Below are 20370 nucleotides of genomic sequence, written 5' to 3'. Positions count from 1 at the left end.
CTATCTACCCCAGTTTCCTCAACTGTAAAATGGGGGTAATAATAGCACCTACCTCCCTGGGCTGTTGCGAGGGTCAAATGAAATCATATCTGTAATGCATTTAGCACAGTATCTGGCACATCGTCGTGCTTAATAAAATGTTTATTTTCTTCCTTCTATCCTCTTCCTTCTTTCCTTTATATCTTCTTCTCTAGCATCTCTCTGCCTGAGCCCTCCATGGATATGTCAGAGTCTTCCATAGATATGGGCCTCTTTGTGGGTGGGTGGAGGTTACTATTTCTGAGAACTCTGTGGATCTGGGTACCCCCTATAGGGTCTCCATGTCTAGACCCTTCTGTAGGGTCCTTCTGCAGATGTGGACCACTCTTTGGGATCTGTCTGTCAGGAACCTCTGTGGATCTGAGCTGTTCTCTTCCTAACTTCCCAATCTCATGTCTCATCATCTTCCCTACTTCAATTTCAACCCATTTCCACTTGCTCTATATTCATCAGAGATGTAGAAAGCTGATCAGTAGACTTCAGACACTTTAAGACACCTCAGACTTCCTTTTTCCAAGCTGAATCATCTCAATTCCTATCGAGGCTACCAGGCTTACAACCAGGTACCAATCCACAACTCTTCACCATCTCTCACCTTCTGTATATGCTCTGGTGGTTTAGTCTTGTTAATTTTGTCTTCCTAATGTCTCTCGTATACACCCCCTTCTCACCTCTGGCACTGCTATCACCCTGGTAAGGGCACTCATCACCTCAAGCCTGGATTATTTCAATAGCCTGCTGGTTGGTCTCCCTACCCAACTCTATCCCCACTTCAGTTCATCCTCCACTAAGCTGTAAAAGTGATCTTCCTGAAATGCAGGTCTGACCAAGTGACCCCTCTAATCAATAAATTCTAGTGGCTCCCTATCATCTTTAAGATCAAATATAAAATCCTCTGTTTGGTATTCAAAGCTCTTAATGACCTACCCCACCTTCTAGCCTTTTTATACCTCACACCCTTCACACGCACATGCACACGTGTGCGCGCGTGCACACACACACACACACACACACACACACACACACACACAGAGTGACACTGGCTTTCTAGCTATTCCCTGAACAAGACACTCCATCTCCCAACTTTAGATTTTTTTTCCTGGCTGACCTCCAAACCAGGATTTCTCTCCCTTATCCTCTCCATCTCCTGGCTTCCCTGGCTTCCTTCAGGTCCCAGCTAAAATCTGATCTTCTATAGGAAGTATTAGCTAATCCCCCTTTATTCTAATGCCTTCAGTTTATTGATTATCTTCAACTTATGTTGTATATGACTTGTTTGTACATAGTGATTTATATGCTGTAACCCCATTAGATTGTGAGCTTCTTGAGAGCAAGAACTGGTTTTTTTTCTTTCTTTGTATCCCCAGCACTTAATGCAGTGCCTGGCACATAGTAGATGCTTAATAAATATTTATCAACTGACTGACTGACTGTAGGATCTCTCTCCCTGGGCCCACTGTGGAGCTGGGGCCTCTGTGGGATCTCTTTCTTGCCCAAGATCTTCTGAAACAGCATATGCAACAAGCTCCCAGTCTCTCCTACTTCTATTAGAAAAGTGAAAGGACAGGAGAGTGGGAGCTCCAGAGATAGAGACAAGAATAAATAAGGCAGTGTGGGGAACACATGGGAAAGAGTCTCATGGCTGGGGCATGTTTCATTACATCTGTCAGCATTGATCCCATGGGAGGTAGTGGGTTGTGGATGTATGATAAGGAACAGGGGCAAAAACAGACCACAACACAACAGGGAAATTGGGTGTGTGGCCTTAGTGATAGGTCAACAGTCAATCAGAGGTCCAGATGAAAACACAAAATAAAATTTGGGGCAGAATGGAGAGTTGTAATTCACTATGATAAGCACAGAGGCCACACTGGGTAAGCAGGCAGACAAGAACCAAGGATAAACATAATGAAGGGCAAGGCAAGGTGGGCAGTCAGATGCCTGGGAGACAATTTGGATTCTCATAGGACCTGATGAATAAGAATAGCTGCAAAGGATAAGTAACCAAGGAGGCCTTGATTCTGAAGCAAGAATCTAGTCCCCATCAAGAGTTTTTTATATGCTTCCCACTAAGGCAAGAACCAATCCTAGGACAGAGGTATCCTAGAGTCCACAGGAAAGTGCGTGCAAATGAATATCCCTAACTGGAACAGGGAGGGAAAGGGTGGTAGTTAAGGACTGATTTTCATGCTATCATTTCCCTCTTGCCTCTTCTCTTGGCATTCTTGTCCAGTTCCCCCCCTGATTCAACCCTTTGAATTTCCCCCTGCCTCCATTGGACAATTGCTGTACATCCCCTGTGTGGTGTCCTCTGGGGACATGCCCATCCGGATCACCTGGAGGAAGGATGGCCAAGTGATCATCTCTGGCTCAGGAGTGACCATCGAGAGCAAGGAATTCATGAGTTCCCTCCAGATTTCCAGTGTCTCCCTCAATCACAATGGAAATTACACCTGTATTGCCAGCAATGATGCTGCTACTGTCAGCCGTGAGCGGCAGTTGATCGTGCGAGGTGAGACCCCCCCCGTGGGAGAAGGGCAGGAGATGGGAAGGACAGAGACAGTCCCATGGTCATAGGGCTGGAGGACCTGTGATTGACCGTTGAGGTAACTTCTCTTGATCCTGACTTGCAAAGACCCTCAATATATCAGGACTTTAGGAACTATAGAGGGAAAGACTCAATCTCTGCAAAGGAATGTCAGTACAGGGAAATAAGTTCCAGCCCTGTCCAGAAGATGTGGCCAGGGGTGATCATAGCCTGACATTGGGAAGGGTGGTTTGTTCCCCCTTAAGATTCAGGTTGAGAAGCTCTAAGCAAGCATGTCTGTAGTAGTTACTAATCTACTGAACCTTTCTCTTCCCTTCTCCCCACTCTAACTTCCCTAGTTCCACCTCGTTTTGTGGTGCAGCCCAACAACCAGAATGGTATTTATGGCAAAGCTGGAGTGCTGAACTGCTCCGTGGATGGCTACCCACCTCCCAAGGTCATGTGGAAGCATGCCAAAGGTAAGCACTGGGGCCTTGGCTGTGAATTATTTCAGGTAAAACATATAGACCCCAGGCTAAGAAGGAAAAAAGGTTCTGATGGTACGAATGAATACATAGCATTTATTAAATGTTTACTGCGTATCAGACACTGTGCTAAGTTCTGAAGGTACACACAAACAGAGAGATAGTCCCTGACCTCAAGGAGCTTGCAAGAGTGAGACAAAACACATATAAAGGAGATGGTAACCAGGGAAGGAAGTTTTTTTTTTTGTCTGAGGAGTTGCAGGGATGGTGAATGGGATAGTCATTGACATATTCTATCCACAATCAATGGTAGTTTTGATGTGATTATGGTTCCCAGGCAAGAGGTAGAAAACAGGAAAGGGGGGGGAGAGGCATGGACAGGGTAGAGGGAGTCAAAAGGGAGGCACCTGCATGGCAACCTGCAAGAAGGTGGCTAGAGTGGACAGCTAGATGGGATGAGAAGCATGATCTAGAATATCTGCCACTCATCCACTCAACAATAAGCCCCAGGGCAGGAGTTCCAAAGTTAAATGGATTAAGTCCACTCAAGGCGGACTTTGCTTCTCTTTGTCCACTTCAATATATACCGGAGTGGAATTTCTAGGCTCTGAGATGAAAAAAAAAACATGTCCTCTTTCCACACTTTAATAGAAGTGGTGTGTATTCCTATATTTTTTTTCCTTATGATTTATCTTATTCTATGGTGCCCACCACCAGCTGGCCCCATGCAACATATGTGAGAAACCCATATTTTTGTGTCTAGAGAGAACTTCTTCAGTCTTAGCCTTAGACCACTGGGCCACATAGGTTTGAGCAGAATTTGCTAGAAATTATATATAAATTTCTCCTTGGAGTCAAGGGCTTAGACTTTCCAGCAAGGTCAGGATCTGAAGCCAAACATATACAAGTAGGATAGTGTACAGTTGTACCTTCCACATCGCAACTTTCCCCATCACAGTTTCAATATATCACAGGTCAGCATAAGAAATTAAATGGGAATTTCGGGGGAATTTTGCAAAAGGCACAGATGACACATGAAGGCCAGCAGACAACACAGAAAAAGTTTAGAAATTCAGAAGTACATCAGATATATATATATATATATATATTATTATTATTATACAATATCAACATATTTTATCTTTTAATGCCATAATAATTCAAACTTCTCCGGTATGAAGGGAGTGCCAAAAAAAAATTATGTGGATTTTCCAGATTGCAGGGGCACTGCATCCCTAAGCCCTGTGATGTGGAAGGGATAACTGTATTAGAAAAGAAACTGACCTGAAAATCCAAAGATTTGAGTTCTAGTCTTCAATTAAATGTTTGACTTGGAAGAATCCAAAAAATCATTTTACCCCTCCAGGCTTCAATTTCTTTATATGTAAAATGAGGTTTGTTTTAGTGAGGTCTAAGATCCTTACTGACCTTACATTGAGTGATTCTATGAAGCTACTTCTCTCTCAATCATCTGGTGCCACCGTTTTTCTCCTCCTCTTCCTGGTCTCTGATCAACCCACATAGGATCACAGTTCTGTCAGATCCCCATGTCCTTCCTCAAGTCCAGCCATGACTCATGGACCCCTTTGATCTCAGATTAAATTCCTCTTCCGTGGAATGCTGCTGAAAATATCAGAAGAAGGCTTCTCACAAGGCCTCAGAAACAGTATCATTGGCAGTCAAAGGGCAAAGGCAAGAGCTAGACCTCATGGCACAAAGTGCTGAGAGTATCCCTAAGTGATGTCCTTTGGTATTTAAGCTGGGAAGCCTTAAAAGGTCTGGCCCTTCGGCAAAGCCCTCCGTGAAGCCTTTCTTTCTTAGTTGACATGTTCTTTCATTGATGTCTGTAAGAGGAAGCTTGAAAGACAGTATGATATAACAGAAAGAACACTGATCTTGGAATTAGATCTGGGTTCAGGTTCCAGCTTCAATACTTGTTACAAAACCTTGGCCAGGGGGCAGCTAGGTGGTGCAGTGGATACAACACTGATCCTGAAGTCAGGAGGATCTGAGTGTTCAAATCCGGCCTCAGACCAAATACTTGACACTTACTAGCTGTGTGACCCTGGGCAAGTCACTTAACCCCAATTGCCTTTAAAAAAAAAAAACCTTGGCCAAGTCAACTAATCTCTTTTGTCAGTCTGTATTTATTAGGCATCTACTATATGCCAGGCACTGTTCGAGGCTTTTGGGATTTACAGACAAAAGTGAAATAGTCCTTACCCTCCAGGAATTTATATTCTTTCTAAGCCTCAATATCCTATCTGTAAAACTGGGAGAAAATAATACTAGCACTATCTCCCTTGCAAGGTTTTTGTTTGTTTTGTTTTGGTTTGGTTTGGTTTGGTTTGGTTTTGGAGGGGGAAAGAAGAAGGTAGGAGATAGAGGCATGAATTTAGGGTTAGGGTTAGGGTCGGAGGCAGATTTAGGATTAGAGGTGGAGGCGGAGGCAGAGGCATTTCTTTATAAATATTAAGGCACTATAGCAATATCCTTTTGATGATTAAGAGGCTCAGGGTTCTGCTTTTGATGTGGACTCTTTGTGGCTTCAGTCTCTTTCTTAAGTTTACCATTGTCTGCCATTAGTCTAGAGGTCCCTAAATGATTAATGCTCGTCTCTTAACCTCAAAAAATATTCCCTCATTGGTTTAGAGACAGCTCAGTTTCTTCACAGAAGTGAATATGAGCAAATCCTTGATGCTGTTGCCCTCTTTAAATGTGAAGATGCCCACCTCTAGTATCTACTTCTTTTTGGAGTTTCATCAACAAGAGGATTTTATGGGGTAACTAATAGTGAGAGCCTTTATAAAATGGCACCTGGCATTCCTTCTGTATTTCTCTGTGACATAAAGGAAAAGCTTTTGGACCTAAACTTTGGACTTGTCCAATCTACATAATACTTTACAAGAGATATTTCACATTTCTGGATATTATCTAGTGTTTACCGACTAAATGTTTCTCTTTGGACCTCCTTCCAGGTAGTGGGAACCCTCAGCAGTACCACCCTGTCCCACTCACAGGCCGCATCCAGATCCTTCCCAACAGCTCACTACTGATCCGACACGTGCTGGAGGAAGACATCGGCTATTACCTCTGCCAGGCCAGCAATGGTGTGGGCACTGACATCAGCAAGTCCATGTTCCTCACTGTGAAGAGTGAGTCCTCTTTAATCACCAAACACTCACTTCCCTATTGTCTCGCTTTCCAGGCCTAACTTGGTCCATGTCCCTTAGTTTACCATCATTTTATCTGAAAGAGGTGGAGGGAAAGGGGTAGAAGGAAAGGAGAGACTCCAAATTATGAAAAATGAAGTCCCTCAAATGGGTGTTTCTTTGAGCCATCTCCCAAGAATCTTGGAGGAGTTCAGGACCCTGGAAAGCTCCCACAGGAAGAGGTTTATGGTTGATTCTTATTCATACAACATCTAGAGGATATATATATATTGTTTAGTGCTGTATTTATGTCACATATATACACTTCACATGGCATGGTTTTATCAGTGAATATATCTACATAATAAGTCATATTCATAAGACATAATAATGCAGAACATAGAAAAATATTTAGGAAAGAACACAGGGGCAAGAGTCAGGAGATCTGGACTCTAGTCTCACCTCTTTCACTGAATAGCTATGTAATTTTAAACAAGCCACTTCATTTCCTTGGGCCTGGGTTCTATATTTGTAAACTGAGGTGTTTTTTCTGCAGTTGAAAATAGTGACTATTGTGATTCCACCATTCTGAGAAACAGTGTGAACAATGACATAGAAGTCAAACCCATTTTGTTTAGAGAACAGGACATATTTAAGATGTTAACTTTTTCAGGTATAAGGTGTATCCTAAATGGAGGTGACATCCTTGGCATTATACTAAGTATTATAAAGCATACAATCCTAGAGAAAATGTTCTCTGATTCTGGGAATTTAGAATTCAGTCTAGGTAAGACAAGCAACCATCAAAGGGTAAATATAAGTGGCTGCCAAAAGAGACTGAGCCCAAACAACCGGTCTCACTACTTTATAATCTTCTCTTTTGTATGTTGAGGTTTAATATTTCAGAAGATACAGAACTTTCTCCACAACGGGTACTTGCTCCCCAGACACAGATAGGAATCCTTCCATACCTTTATGAGTTGTGATAACCAATCTTCCCTGTGATGAGCCTTTCTGAATTTGACTAAGCTAGTCCTGAGACACAAGTAAATAGCCTGTTCCTGGGCAATGGAAACTGTGTTGGATTTGGAGCCAGGGAATCTGGGTTCAGATCTCAGCACAATACTTAAGATCTGTGTTAAAGGCAAGCTGCTTCATCTTCATCACTTACCTCATTTGTACAGTGAAGGAATTAGCCTAGATCTCTAAGGTTACTTCTTCTGATTATAAACCTGCGATGATCTCTGATGCACTTTCCAACTACAAATCCTATGAGCCTTTATACACAAATCAATGTTTAAAAAAAAAGAAAGGAGAGGAGAGGAGAGGAGAGGAGAGGAGAGGAGAGGAGAGGAGAGGAGAGGAGAGGAGAGGAGAGGAGAGGAGAGGAGAGGAGAGGAGAGGAGAGGAGAGGAGAGGAGAGGAGAGAGAGGAGAGGAGAGGAGAGGAGAGGAGTGGAAGACCCTGACCTATTTGAGAAGAGAATAAACACCTGTTGTGTGCCAGGCACTGTGCCAAATGTTTTACAAAGATTTTTTCATTTGATCCTCACAATAACCCTGGGAGGTGAGTATTATTATTATCCTCATTTTACAGTCAAGGAAACTGAGGCAAAGAGGGTTAAGTGACTCTTCCAGGCTCATGCAGCTAGTGAGTGTCTAAGGCTGACTCCAGGCCCAGAGCTGTATCCACTGCATCATCTAGCTAACTGAGACAAGATTCCTGATTTCTCTTCCCATCTTCCTCCACTGATTCAAATCACTTGACATCTCTGGTCCTCATTTTCCTCATCTGTAAAATGGGGGGGTGGACTAGATGGCCTCCCAGGTCCCTCACAACACAAGTCACCTCAGCACTGTGTGTCCCAGTTTCCTCCTTTGTCAGATTGGGATAATAATACCTGCCCTACCTACCACATAGAGTTGTGAAGAACAAATTAGATAATAGATGTGAGTATGTTTTAAAAGTGAAAATTGCAATACACATGAAAGGGATTTTTTTATACTCTTCTTCTCCTCTCCCCACATCCCACCCCCGCCATTTTTTAAAGGTGTAAGGACTCCTAGCAAGGACATGCCAGTTTACTGATGGAAATCAGCAATAGCTGTGCAATCTACAGTCTTGCCTAGGGTGCTAAGACATTACATGCCTTGTCCAGGGTCACACAGCCATATGTGCTGGAGGTGAGACTTAAAAACAGGTCTTCCTTGCTCTGATACCATTTCTCTATCCACTATCCCACACTCCCTCTTAAGTACATTGTCCTTATATCTTTTAAATAGGTGTTGTTTGTAATATATTCATAGAACATGGGATTATAATCATATAATCAAATACCATTAACATCACTTAGTAAATTCAGTTCCATTAAACAAATATTTCTTTAGCATCTATTCTGTCCAAGGTTATACAGTGTCCTCTGATGCATAGTCATAGTATAGAGAAAACTATGGGATCTACAGGGCTTTGCCACCAGAGCACAAATTCTAGAAGGTTCTATCATGCAGGAAAGACTACAAATATGGTCCCAGTGATAGACTGAGGCTGCTTCCCAAGGAACAGTCTTGCTAAGTACAGAGAGATTCATCACTAGTAGGTTGGCCATTTGGTAAATGGTCTTCAGTCTTATGTGATCCCCTTCTGCTTCTGAAGTGATAGAATGTCAGAAAAGGGGCCAGAGGATGCCAAGAAATACAATTTTTAGACAATCTGTAAATATTAATTTAGCTTTTGTTATTCTAAATGTAAGACCCTTATTCAGTAATCAGTACATGGTCATCCTACCAGAGGAACTGAATTATATCAATCTTAACATTCTTGCTATAAATGAAATGAAAAGAAAGAAGGACAGGTACTCCTTGGGAAGACAAATAAAGGAATTAACAGAGTTGGTTTTATCATGCATCCAAAGATAAGAAGAAACATAATTCTTGGGACATCTGATCATTTCATAATGCAGTTCTCATGAAGGCTATGCAAAAAGACCAATATGAAAATAATTGTAGCTTATGCCCCAGTATCTGTTACAGAGGATGAAAAGGGAGAGGAATTCTTTATTCATTAAGATCCTCCAAATTAAATCAACCAACACTTTGATACCTAGTGACTTCAGTAGAAAGATGGGAATAGGTGAACATGGCCAGAAATATGATGGAAAATATGAGTCATGAAGAAGAAATGAGTAAGGTCAAAAACTTGTAGGCCACACAGAAGCCTTACAACTCCACATCATGGATACTTTCTTCAGGGAAAGAACCAGTGGGTACTGGATATGACCAAACACTTAGCAACATCACACAAACAAACAAAAAAAAGAAATTAATTCTATTTTGACAAGCAGGAAATGACACATTACTGATGTGGGCATCATCCCTGAATAATCTGTCTTTACACTCATACCTCATCCTCTCCATGTCAACAACGCATCTTAATAGAGAACAAGATTAATACAATGCCAGAGGAAAGAATTTTTAAAAGATGTGACATGACACTAAAATAAATCCAACCTGACCTATTGAAATAAGTTATTGATGTCAATAAATTGGAAATGGATAGAAGAAAAGACAGCATTTATTCAAATAATTGCATACATGTGTTTGACCAATGTAATTATATGTAATATATTATAATTATATGTAATATTCTAATATAAAATTATAATATACAAATTATGTTATATATCATATTATACTATTTATGTTATATCTATTATATAATATAATAAATATATTATATCATATCATATTAGATATAATTTTTTAAATATACAAGATCTTCCTTACAAAGGACATTGATTTATTACATCATCCCCAAAACACTGCAGAGCCTCCTAAATAAAATCTATAATCACTCCAAAGAATTTGACCTAATTATCCACACCAGAAAAACCAAGTGGATAAAAAAAATACCTATTGTCCAGACCATGATATGAAATTGAAGGAAAATTAGTTAGGCCAAGAGTTAACTAGAAGAAAATGGTCTGGATTGCCTTTGGGAAACTACATGTTTTTAATGACCCCAAGCTTCCCTAAATATAAAAGACCTGTCTTTCCAAGACCAATATTCTTTTTTGTGTGTTTTTAGTATTTTATTTAGTATTTAGCATTTTATTTTTCCCCAGTTGCATGTAAAAGCAACCTTTAACATTCATTATCAAAACTGAGTTCCAAATTCTTTCTCTTCCTCCCTCCCCACCTCCCTCCTCATTGAGAAGGCAAGTAATTCAATAGAGGTTATATATGTGTAGTCATGCAAAACATTTCCATAATGGTCATATTGAGATACTCTGTCTTAAAGCTGTCTCTGTCTACCAGGGGTGGAGAAACTGCGCCCTGGAGGCCACCCCCCCAGGTCCTCAAGTATGGCCCCACCCCAACCAAATCCAAACTTCACAGAACAAATCCCCTTAATAAAAGGAATTTGTTCTGCAAAACCTGGACCCAGCAAGACCAGTATTCTTCAGTTGATGACTATAAGTCATAGAATGTTACAGTCTCTGAAAATCTGAAGCTGAGTATCACTGGAAGGGTGAGAAAGAGATCCTTGGTGGGTGTAAGCAGACTACAATTCATTACAAATAAGAGATTATTTCCATAATCAGGAAAAGTTCTATAAAAGATGTAGGCAAAGAAATGAAAAGTTCAAAAAGATATATTGTTGCCATAGAGAGGATGAGGTATATAACATATAGACAAGATACAAGTTCCATTACTATCCTCAGAGTGTCAGGACAACTCAAGGAAGGCACCCAGGACATTGAGTGTGGATACATGTGAGAGCATTGATGGAGTTGAGTTTTGAGATCTGTGCAAGGCTGTGCTCTGGCATCTATGGAGTACAAATACAAAGATTCTTCTACGGTGCCTGCCCTCAAGGAATTCACATTCTACTAGAAGGATACAACATACATGCATTCAATATGTGTGTGTATGTATTCGAAGCACATACAAAGAAACACAAGATAATTTCAATAGTGAGAGTGCTAACCGATGGCTCAAGAAAAGCCTTTTGTGGGAGTGGCATATAAGCTGTGCTTTGAAGAAAGCTCAGAATTTTACAGGCTAGAGGTAACAAGGAAATACATTCCAAATATGGGGGACCATTCAGACAAAGGCACGGAGATCCGAAATGGAATGTTGCATATGGGGAAACAGCTAACGGGTCACTTTTGCTGAAATTGAAAATGTGTGAAGTAATATGAAAAAAGACCAAAAAGCTAACTGGGTTCCAGTTTGTGAAGGCCTTAAAATGCCAGAGGGAAGATTCTCTGTTTTACTCTAGAGATAATGGGGAACCATTGAAGATTTTTGAGTAAGAAATGTTAAGGGTGGAGAGTTGACATAGGTCTGTATTTAAGGAAAGTTTGTGGATATATGCATTGGGGTAACATTCCCATCATGTAATCCTGCCCATATTCTAGCTTGTCTATGTCCCAAACGTTGTGTAGCGGGCTCCCAGAAGCAGTTTTCAAAAGAACATTCTCTGGTGCTGGGGAGGTAAATGGACAGTACATAGTGTCTCTTGGACAACGGAAGAAGGTTTAGAAGATCAGAGAGCTCCAGGGTCTTCAGAAAACTGGCCACGCAGGGTGCCGGAGTCCCCTCCCTTTAGAATCTCAGTGCCTTTATCCCTTGGCAAAGTTCTCACTGTGCTCTGTTCAGCTCAGGACACACAAGCCTGGGTGATCGATGCACAGGAGCGCAGGGGGCTGGAATCCCTGCCCCAGGGAGCAGCTTCCCTTACGCTATCAAAAAGCACTTTGTCCTTAATAAAAGTAGGCAATAAATCTACATGGCCCAGCCAAAGAAAGTGGGGGAGGAAAGAGCCTGGCTAATTCTCCCTGCTCTGGAAGGGCTGTGAGAAGCCTTATTGAAATTGTACTCTTTATTTGATGCTTATCTTCCTTCTGTCAGCAGGAGAGATAAGCTCTCACTCTGAGATTCGTTTTTCTTGTCATTTCCTTTCTTCTATGAATAAGGGGATTCCCTTAGCATTTGCTGCTGAATTGCTGGTACTTTCTAGTGCCTAGAGGTCTCATAATAGTATCTACCATGGTAGTCTAGTGGTTAAGATGTAGCATAGCTGTAACTAGGGTATGGCAACTGGGGGTTTGCCCTCAGTGCTGAAAATTAAGGGGCACCAACAGCATGATGTTGAAGCATGTTTTCTTCCTTCAGGCTCCCACACAAGTGACTCCCCCACACACATTTTGTCCAAGGTTCAAAAGTATTCCTAATTACAGTTCCGAGATATGGAGCTATGGTACAAGATCCATTTCTGAATTCTGTTCCTAATATGCCATGTAACTGTGAACAAGTCACTCTAGCACTCTAGACCTAGATTAAACATCTCAACCCCATCTCACAAGCCAGGAAGGAGGCAGAAAGCATTCTAAACTCTTTAGAAGATGCATACCTTGCTACATCCATGTACCTACAGATATATGGGTTGCAATGTCAGTCTCATACAATGAATTGATCACATTCTATAATGTCAAGTTTACTTGAAAGTTCTATCTTCGGAGTGGGGCAGAGCCGTAAAGGGCAGCTAGCTATATGAACAAATATGAAATTTATGACCTAACCACAAGAGATTTTTATTTTCTCTGTATCTACTCTTTCCCAAAAAAGTTTGTGGGGAACACAAAATAAAACTAATTTCCTAGGGTCACAAATAAAGTCATTTTTGTTTTCCCTGCCAACCTTTCTATCACCCTCATTTGTCTCTTTTTCGTCTCTTCATTCTCAGTCCCAAACACTTGTGTCCATACCCACTCACACATATACCTCCTTCACTTTCCCCGTGGACAGGCTCTAACCTCACTAATTCACTCTCATTCATTTTCACATACTCATTTAGTCTCACATACACTTACTTGCACTCACACATACACATTCACTCTCAAAGGTTCTCTCTCTCACACTCTTACTCTCATAGTTTTTCACATGAACACTTAGACATTCACATTCTATCACAGCATTTTGCTTTGAAGTCTTTTTTCCCCTTTTTTGTATCTCCCAGGATTAACAGTGTCTGATATGTAGTAGGAGCTTAACAAATTCTTATTGACTTGTTGACCACCCTGCTTGTTCGTTCTCAAGCCCGGCCATTCTGAGAGCCACTCTTTCTACTTTCCACCACCAGCAATTCTAGAACCAAGTCAATAACAGAGGAAACAGTGAGGCCTGGGGTTACTCAGTACCTGGAAGCATTGGATGTAGAGTGTGGGAGAGAGTCAAATAGGTCAGTGTAACTGGATCATAGAATGTGTAGAAGGGAGTAAGATGTCAGAAGACTGGAAAGGTAGGAAGGGGTTAGGTTCCAGATGACACTATGCTATCCTACCTTTCTTCTTGCATCCGTCCTCTTATAGGACCATAGATTTACAGCAGGAAAGAGTCTTAGACCAACCCACTCATTTTACAGATGAGAAATTGAGCCCAAGAAGGGTGAAGTGACCTGCCCAGTTTCTGGATTATCTCTATGTATTTCTGTATCAATATTTGGCCTATAATAAATACTTGATAAATGTTTTTTTGGTTCGTTCCTCTGTATGTGCAAGTGGTAGATGGGAACAGGCTAGTGTTATGGAATGGGGCTTGAGAGAGAAAAAAAAAAAGTAGAGTCCTTTGAGGCCTGACCTTGAGCCTTCTACCCTAAGCCCACCTCAGCCTTAAGCAAACTCCTTTGGCTGTCCCTTGCTTATTCAATTTGTGCTGAAGAAAGGATAAAAAAAAGAAGGAAAAAGGAAAGGAGGATCCATGGTGCAATGGAGAGTACTCAAGAGAAGAAGGATAATGTGGTGAATAGTGTGAGATTTTAGATTTAACTCAGGGGAGGCCTTGGCTAAAATTCTACCAGAGACACTTCCTAATGGGAAGGTCAGTTCATTTCTCTGAGATTCAGTTTCCTTATCTGTAAAATGGGGCTAATAATAGCACATACCTCCCAAGATGGTTGGGAAGTTCTAATGGATAATATGGTAAAGTGCTTTGCAAACCCTAAAATGCTATCTAAATGTCAGCTACTGTTTTTAAAAAGAGGGATGAAACTGGAATCAGAGAACCTGGGTTTGAATTGCAGCTTTGCTATTTACTACCTGTGTGGCTGTGTTTGAGCAGGTTACTTCACCTTTCTTGGATTCAATTCTTCTTCTGTAAAAAGAGGGAGGTGGTCTAAGGAGTTGGTCTAACAGTCTTTCCTGCTGTAAATCGATGATCTTATGAAACGGGATAGCTAGGTGATGTAATAGATAGAGTGAGTGTTGGGCCAGAAGTCAAGAAGACTCATTTTCCTGAGTTCAAATCTGGCCCCTGACACTTACTAGCTTTGTGACCCTGGACAAGTCACTTAACCCCATTTTCCTCAGTTTCCTCATCTGTAAAATGAGCTGGAGAAGGAAATGGCAAATTATCCTTGCCAAGAAAACCCCAAATGAGGTCATGGACAGTCAGACGTGATTGAAAAACTGCTGAACAACAACAAGAAGGGGGATGGAGGTAAGAGAGAAAGGTGGGGTAGTGTACTCTGGAACTAGCCCCTTCCTACCTTTCCAGTCTCCTGACATGTTCCTCCCTTCACACAGTCGATGAGTCGATTACCCTGACCTACTGGCAATTCCTCCAGGACAACCATGCCATCTCCCATCTCCTTTCCTTTGCATTGGCTGTGTACCCCACACTTAGGATGCTCTGCCATTTCACCTCTACCTTTTAGTCTCCTTGGCTGCCTTCAAGACCCAGCTCAAATCCCACCTTTTTGCAAGCGGCCCTTTCCAGTCCCTCCAGTTGCTAGTGCCTTTACCTCCCAGATTACTTGCATCTATTCTGTCTATATCTTATATGTAACCAGTTATCTACATGTTATCTCCCCCATTAGAATGTGAGCTTCTTGGGCAGCTAGGTAGCGCAGTGAATAGAGCTTCAGCCTTGTAGGCAGGAGGAGCTGAGTTCGAATCTGGCCTCAGACATTTGACACTTACTAGCTGTGTGACCCTGGGCAAGTCACTTAACCCCATTGCCTAACCATGAAGGAAAGAAAAAAAAAAAGAATGTGAACTTCTTACGGGCAAGGAAGGGAAGAAAGCGTGGGGGGCTGGGCCTGTCCCTAAAACGAAGGCCCCCAGAAGGAACTCACCAGTGTGAGAAGGGGTGGGAGAATGTCCCAAGGTGGAAGTAAAGGGCAAAATCATTTCAGCTTACAAAAAACAGAGTTCCATTCTCCCTGGGTGTGCTGGAAGCCAATACAAGGATGTTGGCTGTGTAAGTAGAAAGGAAATATACAAGAGATGTTGTGAAGGTAAAAATGACAAGATTCGGCAATGGCCTAGATATGTGGGCAGTGAGAGTGAGTAGCTAAGGATGAGAGCCAAGGAGAATGGTGGTACGAACCAAAGTTGAGAGCCTAGAAGGATAATAGTACCAACCAAGGCTGAGAGCCTAGGAGGATAGTGATACCCTCAACAATAATGAAGGAGCTAAAAAGAGAGAAGGGTTTAGAGTAAAATATAATTTGTTCTACTTTGGTCAAGTTGAGTGTGAGATATCTATGGGACATTCAATTCCAGATGTTCAAAGGCAGTTGCCAAAATGGGACTGAAGTTCCAGAGATAGACTAGGGTTGGATATATAGATCAGGGGCTCATCACCAGTCTGGCTACTCAGGTATCAAAATGTTCCACAAATCAACTTTGTTTACAACTCCCCACGTATTGTGATTCCCCCTGTTGAGAAGCAGGAGGCCACATTTCAAGGCCCTCTCTCAATTACATGCGTCATCCACAGCAAATGTTTTACAGCAGACTTCATCCCGCTTGTCAGAAAAGACACATCTTTGAGCTTCCAAAAAGCAGACCTACTCTATTCTCTACCTAAACACAATAAGATTAAGAAGATAAAGATGCTGAGGGAAATGTAGACCATAAATTGCATTCCAAAATCAGACAGGAAAGAGTTTGGGGTCAGGCAATATTTTGGATCACCTAACGATGATGATAATAATAATAATTAGTATTTACATGGAGTTTTAAGGTTTACAAAACGCTTTATATATATTATCTCATTTGATCCCCACAAAAACCCTGGGAGATAGGTGCTATCGTCATCCCCATTTTACAGATGAGGAAACTGCGGCTAACTCAGATTAAGTGATTTACCCAAGGTCACACAGCTAATAAGTGTCTAAAGCTGGATTTGAACTCAGACCTTCCTGACTCCAGGTCCAGTGTTTTATGAACTGTGCCACCTAGCTATCTGATCACTGCTTGATCACTTTGTTCTTCCAATGACATATAATGGCTTAGTGGAAAGAGTATTTGAAGTAAGAAGACATGGATTCAAGTCCTGGTTCCAACACTTAATAGCTGTGTGATCTTGGGACAAGTCATTCTGAGCCTCAGTTTTTTCACTTGTAAGATGAGAATAATGATATTGTCACTACCTGCCTCACAGGAAGTTGTAAGGAAAGTGCTTTGTAAACTTTCAGGTGTATATTATAAATATATTATATTATATTACGTATTATAAATACATTATATTATATAAAGGTAAATTATGTAGGGTATTAGACATGGCCTCTCACTACTCACCAAAGGCAGTCACAACTTAGGACTGGTAAATTATAAAGGGAATAAATGTGTAAAACATTTTGCTCTCATCTTTGAGGTAGTAGATAAAACAATGAACTTGGACTCAGAAAACCTGGACTTTAGAGACATTTAAACACCCTAGCTTTAAATCATTTAACCTTTATGTGTATACGTTTCCTCATGTATAAAGTGGGGACAGTAATAACCTACCTCCCAATGTTGTTGTGATTATCAAATGAGAATATACGTAAAGAACTTTGCAAACCTTAAAGTGCTATATGAATAGGAATTGTTAGTATTATTGCAATTCATCTTGTTCTCATCTTTTTCTTTTTTTAAAAAATATTATTTTTTTAATTTTATTTTTTAGGCAATTGGGGTTAAGTGACTTGCCCAGGGTCACACAGCTAGTAAGTGTCAAATGTTTGGTCGGAGGCCAGATTTGAACTCAGGTCCTCCTGACTTCAGGTCTGGTGCTCTATCCACTGTGCCACCTAGCTGCCCCTGTTCTCATCTTTTTCAAAGGAATTCAGATAGAAACAGTTCCAGAACAAGTCACTATTCTGTTGTTATTCTTTTTTATTTAATCTTCTATAGACCATGGCATGAGGGGATAATTTGATGATTTTGTAATTGAATTTTTTAAACTGTGTATAAGTTCATCTTCTAACGGCTCACCAATAGCATGTCCAGGACCACTTCAGTAACAGACAAGACAGTGGGATTGGCATGTGCCTCATCCTGTTTCCATATAATTTTGATTTCTGCTGCTGACCCTCTCCATTTAAAAGCTTTTCCCTCCATAAGCTTGAAGGTTATGGACTTTTGGTTTGGTGACATCTATTCAAAATGTTGTTCTTAAACTTTTGTGGAGTGATGGTAGGTCCAGGTGATTGTAGTCAACAGTTCTTTCTGTGCTCAGGTTCTAGTTTCAATACAGTTTTTAATTCTCAAGGATATTTTTAGGTTTGTAATTGTAGTTTAAGGATTCGTTGTCTGTTAATTTGTAAATTATAGTAAATTTCTGGTGTATAATTCAAACTAGTTGATTATGTCTCTCTAAGTATCCAGAAGATGATAAATTTTTCCAACCCACAGTGGTATGTTGCAGTTTCCACCACTTCACTGCATAATCTGCATTGATCAACAAATCTAAGCTTCTTAATTATTAATAATTTTTCTATAATTTCTGGTGGCAATGATCTGATCCTGAATTGCTATAATAAAGCCCTTCATTTCTACAAGTAAATCCACCTGACAGCCATTTCTTAAAATCTTCTTTGTCAGCAGCATATTGTTGGTTGAGTTCATGTGGACATCATCCTTCAAGCACCTTTGCATTCCACTCTTGCTTGCATCTTAGCCATTTCTTAGTCTCCATCCAGAGATAATATTCAGCATATCCAGTAGTGTTTACCTGTTGCCAGGCTTTACTATTGCTTTGCGAAAGGAAGTGGTATTCTTTTTTTTTTTACCAAGGTATTTTTGTAAATTGTTAACCTATTTATCGCTCATTCTGAATACATCTATCAGTTTTCTTCTTCCTCTTTTAACAAGGAAATATTAATCCTTCTCTGTCTGCTGTAGAATAATGAGCTCTGTGGCTTGTAAACATTGTAAGCCTTTTTATTTGGACACCTTTTCGATCCATTGTCATTCACATTACCAAGACAAAGTTATACATGGAGGCTGGTACAACAGAAGAACTAATTGCCCTAAATGTGTTCTTTCTATTAAGCCTTGACTTCATTCAGTCTCCTAACTTACACAGCCTCACCTTTCTCCTCAACAGAGACATGCTTGATATGTCTTCCCTGGAGAAGTGCCATTTATAAGTATTGCCCTCATCCGTTGGTTCATTTGACCTCCAGATTCACGCTTAAAGTATTCAGTCTCTATTCTTTCTTGGCACACCCAGCAAAATTTTCACTTATGGAACCCAAATGACATTTCAGTATCATTGCAGAAAGTTTCCACTAGACAAAGTAGCCATTTAGTGTAATTTTCAGTGGCACTATTATAACTTGATGTCATCCACATATGTTAAGTCATTAATACAATGTTTTGGTCCAACACCCTCCTTTTTCTGGAAACTAACTCAATTCTACTCAGAAGTGATGATAATGGGTTTAAGGTTAGAAGAGCCCATAAGAGGTTTAAACTAGAACATACCACATTTTATGTTGCTTGTTCTTGATATTATTTTGTTGGTGGCGTGTTTTTCATAAAGAACAGTTTTACATACGGGCATCGAATAATCTTGCATTCTCACTGGCGTGGATCTATTTTATATATTTGCAATACATGATTAAATCATGAGTGTAAAATGGAGTCAAAGACTTTGTGATTTTCAATAAAAGTAGTGTAAGTATTGTGGCACATGAGTGACTTATAAAATACCTACCAGCTTGATAATGATAACAATAAGAGTAATAATAAGTAGCTAATAAGATACCTGGCACGTAGTAGGTACTTCATAAATTCTTATTCCCTTCCTTCCCTCCCCTCATTTATGGTTTGCAAAGTACTTTATGTGTATTATTTCATTTGATCCTCACAATAACCCTGGAAGGAAGATATTATTATCTCCATTTTACAGATGAGGAAACTGAGGCTGACAGAGATTAAGTGATGGTCCAAGGTAACACAGATAATAAGTATTTGAAGCAGGATTTGAGTGGAAGTTTTACTAACTCCAACTCTAGCGCTTTTCCTACTATATATTATACTATGTATTCCTACTACATACTAACTACCCTTTCAGTCATTTGCCTTGATGACTGTCATTCATTATATTAATTGAATACAAGGTTTCTCTTTTGTGTTTGATCCAACTTGTACTTCAATTGTATTATATTTCTTCTGACTATAGAGACAACCAGAAATTTTCTACATCCTTCTTTTTAAGGAGTTCCCTCTCTTCTAGTTTCTTTGCTTCTCAAGCCTCTACAATCTCTTTTTCTTTTAACTGGTGTTAAATATTTAGAGTGGGTTTTTTGTGCTATTTTAATTCCCTGCATCACCTTTGTCTTTTAGCTTGGGTTTTCAGTTGTTGATTATGGTTATCAGAAATTTCTGATATGCATTTGTTTTCTGAATTCCACTCTACATAATGATATTTGTTGTTCAGGCTGTTTACCACACATACCAGCTAGGTATTGATGTCATCTCCCAATGTCTTTCTGTATGTCTTAAATAGTTTTGTCAAACCACTTCTCCCATCTGATGCCTATTTGTAGGAATATTTCTACATAGTTCCATCTTTCCTCTCACAGTCCATACCATTCCTTCCATGATTCATACCATAACATTGGACACCGCATGTACTATTGTGTACAGGTCCTGAAATGTTTGTACCCTCTGTCAAATATAGTTGGAGAATGCATTCATTTATGATGGTTATAAGAGATATTAGCTTCTTAAAATTACTGTTTTGGTACAGTTGGTCTACTAGTTGGATTTGTGTTGTCTGACACAAAAAGGGCTTTTCAAATTCCAATCTAAGTATGCCCATCCCTTTTTCAAAATCATTCAAGGCATAATTCTTGCTATCCTTTTCAACATTTCTTAATAACATCCCTA

The 20370-nt window shown here is 40.3% G+C and overlaps 1 protein-coding gene across 1 annotated transcript in view; it reads left to right on the top strand.

Annotated features, from left to right (window-relative positions):
- The window catches only part of DSCAML1 (DS cell adhesion molecule like 1), a 519489-nt gene that overhangs the window by 416492 nt on the left and 82627 nt on the right, over window positions 1-20370 (top strand). The window contains 3 exon segments of the mRNA XM_020989670.2: window positions 2273-2551; window positions 2926-3045; window positions 6030-6206. Of these exon segments, the coding sequence (XP_020845329.2) occupies window positions 2273-2551; window positions 2926-3045; window positions 6030-6206 (576 nt within the window).

Source organism: Phascolarctos cinereus, unplaced genomic scaffold (assembly GCF_003287225.1).
Source record: "Phascolarctos cinereus isolate Bilbo 61053 unplaced genomic scaffold, phaCin_HiC Scaffold_726;HRSCAF=1367, whole genome shotgun sequence".
Classification (NCBI taxonomy): domain Eukaryota; kingdom Metazoa; phylum Chordata; class Mammalia; order Diprotodontia; family Phascolarctidae; genus Phascolarctos; species Phascolarctos cinereus.
This window is presented reverse-complemented; position numbering and strand designations above follow the sequence as displayed.